Source organism: Neolamprologus multifasciatus, chromosome 2 (assembly GCF_963576455.1).
Source record: "Neolamprologus multifasciatus chromosome 2, fNeoMul1.2, whole genome shotgun sequence".
In the NCBI taxonomy this organism is placed as follows: Eukaryota; Metazoa; Chordata; class Actinopteri; order Cichliformes; family Cichlidae; genus Neolamprologus; species Neolamprologus multifasciatus.
In genome coordinates this window covers 17,540,548-17,558,697 of record NC_140440.1, presented here as the reverse complement: position 1 = coordinate 17,558,697, position 18,150 = coordinate 17,540,548, and the positions used below count along the sequence as shown (strand labels likewise).

At 40.6% G+C, this 18,150-nt stretch overlaps 2 protein-coding genes across 4 annotated transcripts in view; both read right to left on the bottom strand.

The window, feature by feature from the left end:
• snx25 (sorting nexin 25) overlaps positions 1-15,611 on the bottom strand; it is an 18,764-nt gene extending 3,153 nt beyond the window's left edge. The window contains exons 1-18 of one of the 3 annotated variants that reach the window (XM_085132158.1): positions 15,418-15,611; positions 14,422-15,094; positions 13,594-13,678; positions 12,757-12,758; positions 11,172-11,235; positions 10,486-10,702; positions 9,645-9,817; positions 6,638-6,824; positions 6,133-6,203; positions 4,944-5,134; positions 4,714-4,845; positions 3,472-3,621; positions 3,204-3,329; positions 2,961-3,122; positions 2,555-2,686; positions 931-1,071; positions 353-466; positions 1-63 (exon numbers count right to left, since the gene is read on the bottom strand). The exon at positions 1-63 is cut by the window's left edge and continues 15 nt beyond it. In XM_085132158.1, coding sequence (XP_084988284.1) covers positions 1-63; positions 353-466; positions 931-1,071; positions 2,555-2,686; positions 2,961-3,122; positions 3,204-3,329; positions 3,472-3,621; positions 4,714-4,845; positions 4,944-5,134; positions 6,133-6,203; positions 6,638-6,824; positions 9,645-9,817; positions 10,486-10,702; positions 11,172-11,235; positions 12,757-12,758; positions 13,594-13,678; positions 14,422-14,775 — 2,364 coding nt within the window. In that variant the 5' untranslated portion in view covers positions 14,776-15,094; positions 15,418-15,611. Of the gene's footprint in view, positions 64-352; positions 467-930; positions 1,072-2,554; positions 2,687-2,960; positions 3,123-3,203; positions 3,330-3,471; positions 3,622-4,713; positions 4,846-4,943; positions 5,135-6,132; positions 6,204-6,637; positions 6,825-9,644; positions 9,818-10,485; positions 10,703-11,171; positions 11,236-12,756; positions 12,759-13,593; positions 13,679-14,421; positions 15,095-15,258; positions 15,396-15,417 lie in introns of those variants that run through there. The other 2 variants (XM_085132140.1, XM_085132149.1) reach the window with 2 other exon arrangements.
• A 1,142-nt stretch (positions 15,612-16,753) lies between these two features.
• The window catches only part of fgl1 (fibrinogen-like 1), a 33,268-nt gene continuing 31,871 nt past the window's right edge, over positions 16,754-18,150 (bottom strand). The window contains exons 6-7 of the mRNA XM_085132331.1: positions 17,704-17,891; positions 16,754-17,592 (exon numbers count right to left, since the gene is read on the bottom strand). Coding sequence (XP_084988457.1) covers positions 17,355-17,592; positions 17,704-17,891 — 426 coding nt within the window. The 3' untranslated portion in view covers positions 16,754-17,354. The remainder of the gene's footprint in view (positions 17,593-17,703; positions 17,892-18,150) is intronic.

Here is an 18,150-nt window from a genome sequence, read left to right as displayed (position 1 = left end):
AGACGGGCTGAGGAAAGCATAGAGAGCCTCTGACTGGCACAACCGCTCATCTGTTAGGAGACGCTAACACACACACGACACACACACAGACACCTGAGGTTATCATCAACAGCTGTGATCATAAGCAGAATAAGCTTTTGTGAGCACAGACTTCATAAGGTTACAGACCTCGTTACAGTGTAATATTTAATTAAAAGAGCTCACACATGTCATAGACTAAAATGGGTTGTGATTAAGCACCCTGGTTTTTGTGTGTTATAATTAACAATGTAGAGATAAAGTGAAGCATTTGTAATTGTATCACAGCAGGTGATAGAGATATAAAATATCTATGCAGCAGCTGCTTGTTTACCTGGAGAAAAGTGTTGAGTTGTGTTTTGCTTTTGTCCAAAAACTTCTGGTCAATAGATTTGAAGGGAAGTTTACTGAGTGATGGTAACTGGAGTTTCTTCAGTGATGGGAAACACTGAAGGAGAGACACATGATTAACAGGTGATGATTTTACACTAACAGGAGGCAAAATATGTGTATTTTTTTTTTATCTAAACAGCTACTCTGTTTACTCTTGTTAGATTCAGAAATGCATTAACAACCATAAATTAGTCAATAGAGCAGACTGACTAAAAGCATGCAGCTCTCCAGATGTCACAGATATTATATTTCATCTAAACCAATTTATCACTGTACAGTGACTACAGATAGTCACACAGAGGACTGGAAATGCTTCTAACAAACAGCAGTCTCTGCTTTCTGTGGCACGTAGGCTGCAGTAAATCCATCATCACATTATTTTTTTGTTGCGAGTCTTTCCATTTCAGTGCTACACAGTGAGCTGATGACCTTACTGGTTTATTGTGCAGGAGACACGAAGCATTTAAACAACAAGGCAGCAGCTGTTGATCCATGTGTGCAGGATTGGTGCCTTGTTACCTCTGTAAGTTTGCGGTGCAACATTTGGAATTCAGTGAGTTTCCTCTGGACGCTCCAGCGACTGTTGGCTGTTTCTTCTCCTTCCACCAGGTTAACACACACACTGTAACAAGCTACAGTCTCACCACCTTCCTCTGCAGCCTGAAATACACACAAACATACACAATAAACCACCACCTCTTTACTCTGGAGAGAGCTTACTTGGGAATTTACAAAAAAAAAAAAAAAAAAAACAACCCCAAAATGGACAGATGTAGTATCCATACAGGGCGTATCAAAAAAGAATCTGATATCAAAAGGTAACACTTTTTTAAAGTAAAGAATATACTTTAAAAAAAAAAAAAGAAGAAGAAAAAAATAATATAAAAACAATATTCCCAAGTGGTCAATGTGTCCCCCTCCAGACACACAGCTTTAGTCCATACCACAGTCAAATCTGTCCCATACTTTTGAGTCAATGCAGCCACTGCTGTCGTTATGCTGCTCACAGATCCACTCTTTTTAACAATGCGCGATTAAGTCGTTATCGGTGAGTGGCCTTGAAATTAAGCTCTTTGAAATCAGAGGATTCTTTTTGACACAACCTGGATAATCTTTATTCAGGCACATTAATATATATGTGGTGGGGTGTGGCTCAGCTGCAGGGGAAGGGTGGAGCAGTGGAGTTCAGAGTGTACTGTCAGGGGAGGCTGACACACCTGACCCTGATCATCTAATCATGTCTCCCCTGTTAAAGATGTTGCCAGGACCGGAGGAGAGGGCGGTGTTGTGTGCTACAGGAGCAGGGAAGCCAGAAAGCTGCACATGTTGGGAAGTCCGTCAATAAAGGATGTGTTAAACTGCAATGCTGCTGTTGTCGGGTCCTCCATTGTCACAATATATTTTTATAATTTAGTATAAATTTACAAAGGATTTACACACGTAAGTACACGAAAGACCAAAATGAATGAAATGTGAATGACTAGGGTCAGATTTAATGTCAGCTGGAAAAACAATCGTTTAGCATTATAAAGATACAGTCAATATTCATTAACATATAACAGTGTTAGGGCTGGCCTTAGTGCATGTTATGTGTAAGAGTTTTGAAGGACGAGACACTCAGGCAAACCTGCAGTGTCTTTGATTAACATTCAAAGTTACAATGTTTAACACAGACTTTTCATAAAAACATGCAGCCTGGTGAAAAACTAAAGAAAGAAAGAAAAATATATGCTTCTACACACATCAAAGTAAGAGTAATATTTTCACACACATACACGATCTGACTCTAAATGATGATTTCTGTTCTTCTACGAATTTAATGTGCACTGTTAGTAGATCAACCACAGAACTTTCCACTCCCACTGGGCCATTTCTGTGATTGCTGCATGAAGTTTAGTGAATCTAGTCCTGTATAGATAAAGATCAGAAATGTGCTTGATCTATACAAATGTATGTGTTGTCCAATCTATCTTCTATACTAAAGCATAAAGTATGCCGAGTATTAAATTATCTGTGCTGTGTGGCTCATTTGTTTCTTCTGTGCAAGAGCATAAAGGATGAAGGGCATGCTTGCAGACTGCTGTAAACTGTTTAGGTGAGTGCATCATTTGTTTCTACACTCAGGTTTGTTGTTTCCTTTTACCTCAGCTGTAGTTATCGTAGCCCTCCAATTCCCCAGGTTTTCACACCACCAGTCAGTCCTTGTGATGTGTTGCTGAAGTTCGCTGTGTTCTTTTTCCATGGCTCCTATTTCTTCTTTTAGTTTGCTTACTATCTGCAAAGCACACACCAGAGGCAGATAAGCACGCAAGTTACAGTAAAATGACATTATGCTGAACCACAATAAAAAAAAGTCTTTGCATTCAGAGGTGTTTTCAAAGCTCTACTTTAAAGTTGTCACATACTCTAGCAGGGACCACATCAGATAAATGGGAGTTTAACCCAATCAAACATCCTGCAATTGGTTCCACTTCATTCCAACATCCTGATACTCAATACTGAAGTGATCCAACAGACTGTATTTAGCACATTGACCTATATTTTGTTACCTTCTTGTCTGGTTTGGGTGCGTTCTGGATTGAGCCCAAGGCTTGTCGCTTGTACTCCAGTTTGTCATAGAGCTGGTGTAGTTTAGTAGCAGCATAGCTCGCCTGCTCATTGATTCCTTTACTGCCCTCGTCACACACCTCTCCTGTATCTAGACCCTGGCACTTCACAAAGGATATAAAGAAAAACAAGTGTTAAACACATTCATTTAGTATTGTGAATGTGTTTGCGTATGAATGTCTCACCCCTTCTCCCTTCTCCTCTGGGCTACACCGCGATTGGCTGTGATGGTCGTCTCGTCTGATCAGCCTATCATAGAGGTCAGACACCAGGAAGGAGGGGTAGTAACGCTCTCTCATTGTCTCAGCAACCTAAGGGATGTGTCAGTTTCCACTGTTACACACGCTTTTAATGATCGAAGTTCAACAGCTTTCTTTTGAGATTTTCAAGAAATCCACCGTCAGCTGCTGTAGCTACAGGTAGCTGCAGCTGGCTAAGCAGAGCAGCACATACCTGTTCTTGTAGTTTAACAAAGACTTGTGTTCCTCTGTTCCCCACCAAACTCTGCTGGATCTCTTTCAGAAGAAACTTCTCCACTGGAATGTCTCTGCTCTCCACAAAGAACTTCTGGTAAATTTCCCCAACAATTTGGGGCACCTCATTCTGTCAAACAAAAATTATTTTCTCACATACTTTTCTCAAAGTTTTCAACATTTTTTGCTTCCCTTTTCTTTCCTTTTTTTATTACACACACACACACACACACACACACACACACACGTATATATATTCACAAACTGTTACAATGGCTGATGCTCATGACCAAAGTTTTGAATAACAAATAATCTGAATAAAATTATCTTACTTCTTCACTCACCTTTCTTCCCCCCCTCCCCTCACTGTGTTTATACAGAGCTCTACATTTATCATTAGTTAGTATTAGTCTCTGGATCACTAACACGTCCCGTCTTCCTCCCTTCACCCTCAACCAGTCAAGGCAGATGGCTGCCCATACCAGAGTTTGATTCTACCTGATTTCTTCCTGTTAAAAGGGAGTTTTTCCTTCCTACTATCGCCAACTGCTTGCTCATAGGGGGTCATATGATCGTTGGGGGTTTTCTAAACAGGCAAGTGTGATTTGACACTACTTAAATAAAACTGAATTAATGTAATCTCTGTGAGCAAAAATCTCAAGTTTCTGTTTTTCTTATTTCTACCCTGAAGTCTTTATGTGGTGCGAATGCAAGTGGACATCCTAAATTTGGTCACAGTGGCTTTAAAGGAGGTGAGTGAAAATAGCTTGCTTCAGACGGCAGATGAACTAACAAGCTGCACCAAAGCTTTTAATAAAATGAATAGTTTCTTTTAACTGTCAGTTACAGCCACACCAGAAGATTCCAAGTTTAAAGACATTAAAGCAGAAGACATTTGCTGACACTATGTGCAGTTATTTTCAAGTCTGATTTTGTGCACTGAACTCACAAAAAGCTTTATGCTACGTTTCTTTATACAAGACTGTTTAATAAAATTACAATCCCCTTTTTTCATCAAGCACTCCCATTTTCTACTTTTGTGTACATCTCAATATGAATGCCATCGCCTCGTCACACCTCTTGAGCTCTTGACAAAGAAACAAGTAACTTCAAACAGGAAGCCTAATAAGCCATTTTTACTTTGAGGCCTAACAGTAAAAGAAAAAAAAAAAAATAGAAGCAGTGTTGGGGTAAAAATCTCTAGAATGTGTGCAGCCGTTACCTTGTTGGCAGTTTTCAGTGTTTCCACCAGTTCCCAGAAGCTTATCAGAGCTCTCTTATCTACTCTCTCCATGTAAACTCTGAAATGATCCCTGTAACTTGGATTACACAGGATGTCATCAAACTGGAGAATCTGCATAAGGGGAGAGAATTTTTAAAAAGAACCAAAGTAATTTCACACCTTACAGGAAATAAAGAGAGACCGCATCAGTTACATGATATATTATTTACCTTCTGGCTTTGAGGCTCGTCGTTGTCATCGGCCCCTCCTTCCTCACTATTCTCATAGTTTGGCCCTCCGAGGAGGCGGATCCTTTTTTCACATTGTTTCTTAGCAACAGTCAGCTGATTGATATATCTTTTCATATCTCTGGCTCTCAGCAGGTCGGCTTTCATGGCTGCTGACTCTTTACCTTTTTTCTCTAAGGGAGAGGGAAAGCCTGTCTGAGCAAGTTCTGGCCACATAATAACACAAAGGCGCACAATCACCTGGTGTGGAGCCACTGAACTATCGGGATAAAGCTGATACATACCGATGGCCTGATTCTATGAAAATGTGCTTCAAGCTAAGCACACCAACAAGTGAACTTTATTGGTCATTGATTTTCAGATACAGCATGTGAATGCACTTGCAGTTTCTACAGCCGACTGGCCTTTAAATGTACTCATGAATTCATTCACTGCTGAACAGGGACTGTGTGTTTCAACAGCAAACAGACTGTGCAAACAGAAACCAGTACTGGGTCTCCAAAATCCCCATAAGCAAATTGAAAAGAATACTGTGTAGTCCAGCAGGATCACACAGTATAGACAGTATAGTGTTTAAAAGTGCACATGGAGACAGTTTATGGACCATTTCCCCCCTCAATCAATGAGAATAAAAATTAGGCGCTGCACTGCAGGGCAGTTCAAATCCACTCATTCCCTTGTATTGTTTGTAAATCTGTATCAGCTGGTGCTGTGTGTCCATCCGTTTCAAACTTTTACATACAATACTTTCCTTCAGACTCAACCACCTGCAACACTAATGATGTATTCCCATCAGCCTTTGCTGTAATACATTTACGACTAAAGTCGCTCTGGTAATGTCATTATAACCACGCTCACATTATTTCCTCAGCAGAAGCTCACACAGCTGTCCTGAAACTTCGCTTTCAATGTCACTTCCTGGTCCTTAAAAGTCTTTGACACGAGGCTGAACTCAGGCATATTGCAAGTGTCTGACAGATAAATGTTCACATCACTTCTCTTCAAATTGTTGCAAAACAAGCAGAATTGTGACTGTACTCTTATTGTTTACTTCTATGAATGAATGCCTATATTGCATACCTGGCTAGCTTTTTAGGGGCAGTGAACGTGAACTGAAACGCTGCCATACTTTTGAGGCTTTAAATGCAGGAAACTGTAGTGTTGTCTGTACCTTTCTGCTTCTTGAGCTGAGGCAGGCTGCTGATGGTGGTGGCATGAATAATCTCTACCACAATCTGATACCTACAAAGGAGGTAAGACGGGAGACAAATACAATTATTAGATGAATTACGTCACAGAAAGATGGACATATAGTATGGAAAGTGACGAGGCCAAAATAAATCAAAAACAAAAAGAATAAACATTTCAAAAAGCAGCCAGTACTGAGCCACCATTTCTCAAACTAACGAGACAATATAGCAGTATCATGTCTACCCCGCATTTAGATCAAGTATATTGCTGCAGAGACATTGTCTGTTCCCATGGTAACCCCTGAGCAGCAAACATGTTGGTGGCTAAGACTGCCTGGTTAACATGTTTGTCATTATGTATATAAGGACACACGTGGTTTGTTTAATTTGATTCTATGTAGGTACAGGATAGTCTACTTAAATGAGGTAATGTAGGCATCTACTGTGTGTGTGTGTCTGTGTGTGTGCACGTTGTCACTGTCATGCCTGAGTTGCTTGAGGAAATTGACATCAGTAGAAGTTGATATCAGTTTGATAAAGTCTTCATAAGAGGCAGCGTAGGTGTAGGCTTTCTTCTGCTGCTCAGCCTGCTGCTCCCTCTTTTCCAGCTGAGACAACAACATCCTGTTTATGGAATCTGGATCGCTGAGTACCTCTACCAACGGCTTCAGGACTGGAGAACACACACACAAAGATAAAAATACGTTGATGTAAAAAGGAAGGACAAATGCTCTTGATGAAGTTAGAACCACAGATTTCTGTGACGCATAATAAAATGAGACACTGATCTTAAAAAAAAAATATATATATATATATATATATATATCCTAGGTGTGGGAAATGGAGGAATGCAGTTCTAGAAACAGAGCAGCAGCTAGACATGAAGATATCACACATTTTCTTATGACTCCATCGTTTCATCTGTTCCTTCTTACAGTAGGAACACAACAACAGCTGCATTCAAAACAACACTGACAACACACCTGCTCAAGAGGAAAGGATGACCACAGAGTTTGTAAGATTCCAGTTTTTCTCAGTTGAATTCCAACTGTTTTGAAGTTTTCCGGTTTTTCAGCAGGTAAATTTTCCAGAACAGCTCAAACATGCAGCAAAACATTACAGATAAATAACAAAAGTCCATTGATTCATGTGTCAGGCCAGCAAAATTGCACATTTGTTTCACACCATGTAAACCAACATGTACTCTGGAAACAAGAGCCAAGTGCAGCAGTAACAGTGTGGCGCTCTGCTGCAATGCAGGAGAAGAAGAAAAAGTGTTCTGTATCTTCCTGCATTCTTTTTTTCCTCTCCTTGCTTCACTGCCACACTTCCCTTATGAGTCAGTGCTGTTACAACAGCTAAGAGTACATTTTGCAATGCTCAATAATTAGATGACAATTAAATTATTTATAACATGCAGTAGTGTCCAAAGACTGTGAGCCACTCGTCATTTGTTATATTTTGTTACAAACCTAACAAGTTGTGTTAGTGGGTGTGTTCTGCTTTCCTTCTCCCCTGCCTGCAGCTGCCACACGTTTTCCTGTGAGGAGCCACCAGTGTGGAGCATGCTCTGCTCACCAATCATCATCCAACACTATAAAAAGATCTGGTGTGGAGTTGCTCGGACTCAGTGTGTGCCAGCCTGAGAGTGATGAGCTGTAGTTAAGTGCTTTGCCTGAGTTTGGACTGAAATTAATGGTGGAGCTACTAGTGAGCAGCAAAGCCTTTTCCTTTGGCTATTTAATCGTCTCTCTGAGTTGAATCCTTTGTAAGAAAATTATTATTTTCACTATTGTTACTCCCCTCATCCCCTGGCCTTTATTCAAGGTACAAAGACTGGAAGGAATATGAGTCCAGTCTTTGTCCAGAGGAATGTTTTTGTTTGTTAAGCCACACTGATCTTTGAGTCATTCATTCAAATCATTCAAAAAAAAAAGCAAGCATCTAATTCAAGAAAAGAAGCAATGCTGTCTCCAAACATACCAGGAAACTTAGCAAAGAGACCGTTTATATTGTATTTTTAGGCGCTTTGTTGCTAAAAGCCTGTCACAATAATATTTGTTCCAATTTCTTTATTCAAGTCTAGTAAAAATGCCAACGGCAGGACACTTTGACAGGCAGAAAATGCACCAACAAGGTGATCTTGTCATATCTTGACAAAGTTTACATGTACATGGTTTAAAATAAGGGTAAAAGAAAATGAGGAAACTGGCAAAGTAGAGGACAAAAGAAGAAGTGACAGGCATAAAAAGCAATCTACAGCAGATGGAGAGTAAGTGAAGTCATGTAATAGGCAAAAACCAACAAAGACGTGACACAGGACCTGAGAAATCCGTCTGACCCTGCAGCTGATCTAAATACTGTTTGTTCAAACGTCACCAGAAATGGTCTCGGAAGGCTGACTGTAAAGAAGTCATTCTTAAGGAATGGGAACAGGGAGAAAAGGTGGAGATATGTCCCAAAAAAAGAATCAGTGGCAGGAGTAAGTGATAATGGAGTGATGATTACTGCATTTTACCAATGTAGTAAAAGCATGTGTGGATATTAAAAAAAAAAAAAAAAAAAAAAGGGAACACACTGGAACACACACACTGGCCTCCCAGCACGCAGACCTCAACATTACTGAGGCAGTGTGAGATCATCGACACAGAAACAAACAAAAGACAGCCAACACCCAAAGAAGACCTGAAATGAACTATACCAGACTGTGCTGAAGAATAAAGGTGGTCATACAAATATTGACTTTAAAGCGAGTGAGAATTGTACAGAATCTGTTTTTGCCTTATATTATTGTATTCACATGTATGCTTGGCTATGATTCAATAAATCGCTGCACCCGTTTCTTATTTTCCTAGCAAAATCAAAAGAAATTAAAGAACTCAAGAGTTCTACTGTACATAGTACTGTATATTAAAGAGTAAAACTATTCAGCAGAATATTGTATATTTATTCTTTGTTTATCAAACACACCTGAAGAGCTGCGAGTGTTATGCATCTATGTCAACAACACCTCAGTGTTACATCTCTTTCACTGAGCAGGTGCAACTATTAAACAACTAGAGGAAAGGAGACACCATTTGTGTTTTTAATTACAACTGTGCTTATCATGAATTGTATCCTAATGTTGAGTAAAGTTTCATTCTATTCAAATGAAATTCATTCACAGCGTATGTTTAATTCCCCAATTATGGGAGTGTGACACTGACAAACGGAGTCCACCAAGAGGATGGTGCACATTTCATCACCATGTCTGCACTGTGGAGCTGATTCAACTACTCTTGTGTTTAATGACTTGGAGTAGAGCCAAAATAAAGATATAAACATTCAACAACTGCTACTTGTAATAACAACAAAAAAGCAATGACTCATAAAAGGTACATTAAAACAGAACATTATTTTTTGACAACAATAATGCATATAAGTGACTTCACAGTTTGTGACAATGACCAATTAGAATCAGAATTCTTTATTAATCCCCAAGGAAGTTATGTACCTTTAGTAGTGATGACTTCAGTGAGACAGCAGCGTAGTGTGTGCGACTTGGCATCCTTTTGTGGCAGCAGACATAGCAGTAGTATTCTGGCTACACAGCGGAGGAAGGCCAGCTCCGATTCCGGACTGACCAAACAGGGATGGAGAGGAAACGGCCGAGCCACTTCCTCTGGTCTGGGGACACACGGACACACACACACAAAGAAACTTTGAAATAGACGGAGCTGCAGTGAAGTGTTATTCTGTCACAGCTTAGATGTCCGATTATATTACGTGAGCTAAAGCTTCGCTGCCTCTGTTATTCATACTTCAGCTGTGTTGTAGCTCGCTGTTTTTGCTTCTAAAGACATGCTGCTGCCGCTACATTGTTCCCAAGCAATTGGAAATTAGGCAGACCAGACATCACAGCAGTGAAATCAAATCATAAGTCTCGTCTGACTGGCCAAGATAATAAAACCAGATGATGTGTGAATCATCGCTGTGTCTGTTCTTTTTCCTGCACGCACATGTGTGATAGTGTACCTGGCACACACTGAAGGGGGATTTTAATGTGGTTACGCTGGACCAAATTGCAGTAATTTCACACCATCTGTGTACATAAAATTATCGTACTAGGTATGGACATTGGTGGGAAGAGAAATCTTTTTCAGTAACAAATCAAAGATGGAAAATATTTCCTGATAAACAACTGTGAGTCATACCTCTGTGCAAAGAAAGCTTTTAGAGGCTCAGCGACTCTGACAGTAACAACACATTATTTCACTAGCTTTCCCATCCTTGATTTGCAGGTGATGAATATTGTGGGAGAACTTCATACAATTAAAGAGTGTGTGCTAGTGCACCTTGCAGATGCAGCTTTGAGGTCGGTGAAGTGTGTGTGTAGAATCCGGATGCTGTCATAACACACTACGTTGACGAGGTCGATCTCAGCAAGCCTGGATCTCAACTGCCCGATCATCTGCCACCAGTCCTCTGACAGCATGGAGTACAACTGGCCTTCATCATGACTCAAAGGAATGTACCAGGACAGGATATAGTCTCTGTAGGCATAGTCAAACACTGCGGAGACAGCAAAAGAAAATCTAAATCCAGTTTTTGTTAGAATAGACAAACAGCTGCAGTCACTACTCTTCTGACAGTAACACCAAATGGCTTTTTTACATTTCAAACTTTTGATGCACAAAAAAAAAAAGAAAAAAAAAGAAAAAAAAAAACACCCTGTATAAACTCTGTTTTCAATGAGCCACTGAAGACCACAATGGGTGCATCGAGTTTCATTTCCCCAAAGCCCAGGTGCAGCTTATGAAAGCTGGAGGGTGGTTCACGCTTTCCATCATCTACTTTCTGTGCCCGCTTTTCTGTAAACGGTCCCTAGCCCTCCCCCCGAGAGCTTATCCCAGCATTCATTCTGTGAGGGGAAAGCTATAACTGGAAACTGCACAGCTCACCACCTCATCACAGAGCTGACCCTTAGACGCACAAAAAAAAAAAAAAAAAAAAAAAAACACTGGCAATCCCTCACACTCACTTTCAAATGATGTAACTACAGGAAGAATATAAGAGGAGACACCTACTACAGCACCTGGAAAAATCTGACAGAAATATATAAATAACACACCCAGACGGCTGCAACTGGAAGGTTAATTTTAACCCTGGGAACACCATAGCTTAACAGTGAGCGCTCTGCTTTAACTAGCTGCTGAAAAACAGATTTTATTGGTCAAATCTTTAACTTACAAACTGCACAAAGAGCAAAATCACAGGAAAAAAAAAAATCAGATGCAATCTAAATAGAAGCAGCTCGTCCAGTATTCTAAACAGTACAACATATACATTAAAAAAAATGAATTAAACTGTAAAACTTAAATTAATATTATCACTTGAATAACTGCATACTGATCGAGTTATGCTTTGAAGAACAGCGTGGCACTTCCCCTTCTCTGTGAAATTCAGTTTTAATGTGTGAACCAAACCAATTGTTCTGTTGTGATCTTTTAACTAAATGCAGAATCTCTCTGTCTTTGAAGTGTATGCAGTGATCCAAGCTAACCCTCTGTAGATTATATACAGCACATTATCAACATGTACTGTATGTTGCAGATCAGGAGGAGAAGCCCCCTAATACTCACAACGGACATGACCAGCATTCACTCTTGTAAGGAATGACTGTAAAGCACATACTTTGTCACGTTCTTGGGGTTTTTCCCTTTAACCAGAGACATGCAAGTTAAGCGACCCTACAACCTCTATGTGTGCCTTTAGGCACTGGAACTGACCAGGATCAGTGCTTTAGAAACAGATGAAGAGGGGGGGATGAATGGTTAGAGAGGTTAGCACTCTAATAACAGATAAAGACCAATCTTGCACAATTGGATTTGCTCCATTTCTCAGTTTCCACTTCAAACAACATTATGCTCTCATACTACTTCTTCATCTTTTTAAAAAAAATTAATAAAATAAATGAGACACAGTTCAGAAGGTATTTTGTGTTGAGCACTCACAGTAAGCTCCTCTGGAAAGGTTCTAACTAGAATGTAAGTACTCTGCTTGCTTTAAATGCATCACTCTAAAGAATCCCACAAAACACATCAAGGTATATCAAGGCATCAGTTCACTGACACAGCACATCTTGATTATAAAGCTGATAATGTCATAAACTTGTATCACACTGCAATCAAAGGACCATTTTTTAAAAACACACAGAAGGATGTGCAAACACACACCCTCGGTGTAAATCCTGGAGCCATCTGTTACTTGGCAGGCACATGCACTGATCTACTGAGCGTGCATGGGTGTGCGAGTGTCTGTTTGCGGCTCCCAGTGTGTACGCGTCTTTAACCTTCTACTGGTTTAATGTGTGGGAGAAATGGGTGACAGGTCGTGGTGAATGACAGAAGCAGAGCTCCGTCAGTCAGCAATTTTGTCAAAAACAGAAGTTGAAACTTTTTCCATCGGTCAGTCATTTCAGGAAAGGTCTCCTAATACTACTGAGAGTGAAAAACAGATTTTAATGCTGTGTAAGCTTCAAGTTTTCAATATGAAAAAAAGCAAAGTTTTTTTTCAAAACAGAGCAAGCCACAATAAGAATCAACATGACTATCCTTTTGAATCACCACTGTCAAAGTGCAGTATTATACAGTGTGTTGTAATGCCACCAAAATATGTCTAATTCGATGACTGGAGAGAAGGTAGTATTGACACTGTAAAGTACTACATTTTAAAAATTTTACCGTTTTCCCAGCTCTCAACTCTGAATAATACCAGTGAGAATGGATGTCCTTATTACAGTCATCTCAAAGTTAAGACCACAGCTGCTGTTCATGTCTTTTGTTTGAGAGTGGCAGCCAATCAGGAGCATTAACAGACAGGAAAGGGAGCTGAAACATTTTGTTTCAGACAGTGTTATGAACTGAGAGGCTAGACCAAGGCCCAGTGTAAGATAAGCTACTACAGTAGAGTCCACAAACAAAACAAAACAAAAAAAAATGCAGAGCTTGAAAAGAGCATAAACGTTAAAGTAAAAGTCTTTTTATGAAATTTTGAACTTTTTATACGTGGAATTCAAACACTGAAATAACTGAAAAGGAAATTTAGAGGAAGACACATTCATGTTTGCTTCTGAAGTCCTTCAAAAAAGTAGCACGAATAATCAATGAAAATCTCACTCTTCTGCAATCGCCAATTTAAAGCCTTTCAAAAAATGACCACACTTGACTCTCAAGTGATCTCAGACGTCTGACTGTCATATGATCCAATTTCAGAATCCTGATTCGCTCACACATTTTACTCTATAAAGACAGGATGCCACAAAAATGGCAGAAACAGAAAAAGCAATTGGGGTTTTTTTAAGTTCTTTTTAACATCATCTGCTAGAATATCAAAATCTCCTCACACATCAATAGCTCCTCATGTATTCACATAAATGTGCCATAAAACAGGTGACTAATTACCTTCCTTCAGGGTTTTGTCCACATTGTGCGACACCACCACCCTCCTGCTCTGGCTCAACTCCTGAACTGGCACCAAAAAACGAACCTGAAAAGTAGCCAAACAGGCAATTCCAGTTAAGGAACAACATAAAAACAGGAAATACAAGGAGAGGAGAGAGCTAGGACTGAGAACTGTGCGTCTAGAAGGCCTAAAATCATGACAAATGAAGCAGCCTAAATTGGTCACAGCTCGTGCAACATATCACTCGGACTAATGTTTGTGACAATACTCATCCACTGTCAACATCAATAAGTCATAAGCGCCACAGAACATCAAACATCACAGATGAAAGGCAGCCGCTGGGCTGAGGGATGCCACCAACCGGCTGCAAACACCCAAAGGCTTTCCTTAAAGAATAAATTACCATTTGTTGTGTGTATGCATGTGCTCAGTGTTGCGAATCAGGCTAAATCCAGAAGAATGACTGTACCTCATCTATTATAGAACACAGCAAGGATAAAAGAGTAGGGAGACATCATCAGAGAGACAGAGTGGGTACAAATGCTGAGGTGGAAGGAAATTAATTGGGGCAGGGAACGAGGGGGTGGAATGGTTGAGAAGGCCAAATCAGGAGGCAAAATGTAAAACATCAGATGCTCAACAGATCTAGTTTGTCAATAATGCAGAGTGTGCAAAAAGCCCTTAGATATAAGTCTGCATGTCAGCAGTAAACAATGTTTTCTGATGAGACACAGTGTGATCCTAATGAGATGTCGCACAGAGCTACAGTTTGCATGTTCCTGGAGGTGTGCTGCATGTCCCTTAATGAATTTAAGGGGTCTTCTTACCATGAGCTTGTTGAAGAACTCCAGCCATTCAGAAGGCTGCCTCCTGCTCCGGTTAAAGCAGCTGACTTTGAGAGGACTCTTCCTGACCAGCAGGGCAAAGCTCCCAGCCAGGAAACACAGGAGGGCGAATGACACATAGATGAAGAGCTTTAAGAAGAACGAGGTGAGAGACAGGCCTCCCCATGCCAGCTGAAATACTACTGCTGCCACCACGCCCAGGCAGAAGGCTGGGACGAACCGGAAAGATGAGCTGATGGAAGAGGTAGAAGCTGCGGACATGGGCCCCTCTTCCTCTCCCCCGGTATTGCTTCTCCCTCCAGCCGGTGATGTAGTGGTACTCGAGGGGGTGGGCATACTGCGACCCCACCATCCATATATGTGTCACTGCTAGTTATGCTGAAACGTCGCTCCGCTGGTTTGCACGCCAAGTCCCAGCGGGAGGTATACTGTGTACACTCGTGTATACCCTCGCCTACAAAACTGTCTCCAAAAAGAGGCATCCCCGCTCTGACATCTCCTCACCAGACACACGCCGCTATGTTCCCCCACGCTCCTAGCGTCGGCCCGCCTGGCAGCAACAATCACGGACCACCGAGAGCTTTCTCAGCCACAACACGGCGCTTCAGACAACAAAACAGGGCACCGGGCTTCTCCTGGGAAAAGGCGTCAGGAGCTATCAGAAAGCAGAGAGAGGGAGAGAGCAGGGAGTAAATGGATGGAGAAACAACCACCGTCACCTTGGAGACACTTTCAGTGGAAGGGTAGCTCACCGACTGTCGTTTACAATCTTAAGCTAGCAAGAAGCTACGCTAGAAAGCCAGCATAAGTTGCCGTTACCTTCTTCAAAACGAGGAAGAAAAATTCATAAAATACAAGGAAGAGTCAAGCAACCTCGAACTTATGTGTTCTTTGGCTGCCAAGCTAACTGCAACAGGCGGCTAACTAGCTCGCGTGCTAATTAAGCAATTTAACTTCAGCTAACGTTAGCTTACTCACCTATCGTTAAAAATTGGGGTGACGATAACAACGCTACATTCACGCTTTTCTCTCCGTAAAAGAATGTTCCACGGGCCGTTTAGTAATGTATTAAAGGTGCCATAAACGCAGCAAGAAAAAATGTCTCTAGTTCAAAAGCCCCTGAAAGATAAAAACAAGTACTGTGTTGTTTTACTTGAGCTCCAGCTGACTGACAATCTCTCTAGAGAGAGACTTGGCTAAGGGTGTTAGCCAATCAGCGCCGGCATTAACCACCGACGGCGCGTCTGTTTTAACTCTGGAGATGGTGTGATTGGACGGGGCTTTCGCTTGAACCTATCTGTAGCAGGGAAAGCACCGCCCATCGGGCAAGTTGGTTATGCTAATTAAGCACACCGCCAGATAGAGGATAATAGTTGGCTTATGATTGCGTAGATTTTTTTTTTATTTTACAGATACTGGCTTAAACAAAGGCGATACTGTGTATTTGCACAATGATAATTTAGATTTCACACATATTTATTCTGCATTCCTATTTCCTGTTGCCCTCATCCCTACTTTCTATAATGATAATCACAGGCTTGCATTTTCTCATAATTGCCGCACTAGTAATGATTGGCGTAAATTTGTAGTTAGGCCATTATTAACTCCATAAGGCTTTATAAAAATAAAATAAGCCATCCTCCTTTGAAAAATCCAGCAATCCAGAGATAATGCACAGTTGTCAGTTCATGGATTCATTGTCAGTCAAGTAAACTGGGTGGCTTTCTTTTATTGTCAGTATCCTTCTTCAGATTACATATAAGCCTTGTTGTTTGGTCGATGGCGTTCAGTCCAGCCTGACCTAGACGAAAAATTAAACATTAACATACATCGATTCATACATTTACTCGTCACAATATGTAGGCAAGCAGTCCTGTACAAAGTCATGTGGGAGTCTATTATTTTCCAACAGCCATGTCTATGATGTTTTAGAAATAGTAAGCCATAAACGGTACAAAATAAAGAGTGCATAAAGTTGTGGATAAGGTTAAATTCCACCTTTGAGTGACAGTGATTTGGCATGTGGAGTAGCAAAATGTGCTCACAAAATGTCAGAATTCAAATAAAGGTGTCACAAGAAATTTGATATTTAACGTTTTTAATAAAAGAATAGAAACAAATACAACAGCATTAGAACAACACAACTAGTTAATTCAGCATTATGAAATAACAGGGAGGACTTGCAAGTTTTATTTCTGGAATCATGGTTATAATTCAAATAAGAGGAATATGGAGTTGACAGTGTGTCCACAGCCTGTAAGTGGATAACAGTCCATGCATAGTATTTTTAAGCCTCTATTTATAATAATAATAATAATAATAATAATAATAATAATAATAATGGATTGCATTTATATAGCGCTTTTCGGGGCCCTCAAAGTGCTGTACAATTCCACTATTCATTCACTCTCACATTCACACACTGGTGGAGGCAGCTACAGTTGTAGCCACAGCTGTCCTGGGGCAGACTGTTTGTGTGTGCCAAAGAAATAGCATTGGCTTCAGTGCTATGTTGTCTATCTTCTCTGTCTGTATGACTTTATGACAACATCAACTCCTCTTACAACTATTTTCAGTGACATGATAATGGCTCCTTTCACTTCAATGTTTGCGCCTGTGTCTGGCACACACACTGACTTCAGATTCCCCTTTTCTCCACCAAAACAGATAGCTGTGTGTGCATTCTACTTCCTCTTGTAACATGGAGCTATAAAACAGGCATTTCATAAGCATCTCCTACTAAGATAAGCTAAGAAGGGTTGTTTATTTTTATATTCCCAATACCGGTATAGGAAAAATAATGAATTTGAGTTAATCCACTTTTTACTTCTCTACTTGCCATTTACCATTAAGATATAGTCCAATAAAACAGGAAAAAATGTTTACAGTATTACTGTAAAATTACTGTTTTCTAATTAGTTTCTGCCCACAATTGATTTGAGATCTTCTTCGGCCTGTGAATCGGGGCTGCGATGAACCACATTGGGGTCATCAATGGGATCAATTTCGAAGGCAGTGGGTCTCAGCTTCATGATGCTGGTTTTCAGAGAGTACCACCATCCTCTCCAAGTGTACCAAACTACACCATCATCTGTTACAGAGTTGTAGTACCCACTGGGATAGTATCTGCCATTGAGATGGGCTGAGTGACACCTGTGGAGTGTGAAAAAACAAATATCCTTTTGTTATTTTTTATGATAATGGATGACTGATAAATATTTTTCCATCTTTGCAAATCTTTTGATGAATGGGCAAACCCCATACTTGTTGAACCACCAGCCTCCTTTGTCTTCTTCGGCACAGTTTCCCTTGTAGTTATCGTTGTCCTGGTCATAGGTGCTAAATTTAATGCCTTGGTGGCTGGCCCAGTCTGAAACCCCAACCTGATAGGTTCCAGAAAGAGCATCTCCAGCTGTACCTACATAGACTCCAAAGCTAAGGCGATAGTGATCCTAAAGAGAAGGATACAATAAGAGACTGTCAGCTGCTATAAGTTTAAAATAACAGCTGAAGTATGACACAAGTCACCCAACTGATGGGAAGCCCTGCGGAAGACCCAGAACCTCCTGGAGAGATTACATATATTTCATCTGGTCTTTGAATATCTGGGGACCCACCAGGAAGAACTTGAAAGTGTTGTTGGGGAGTGGGACTTCAAGCATGCTGCTGCCATCATTTAACAACACATAAGGAGTTAATTGATGGCTGGAT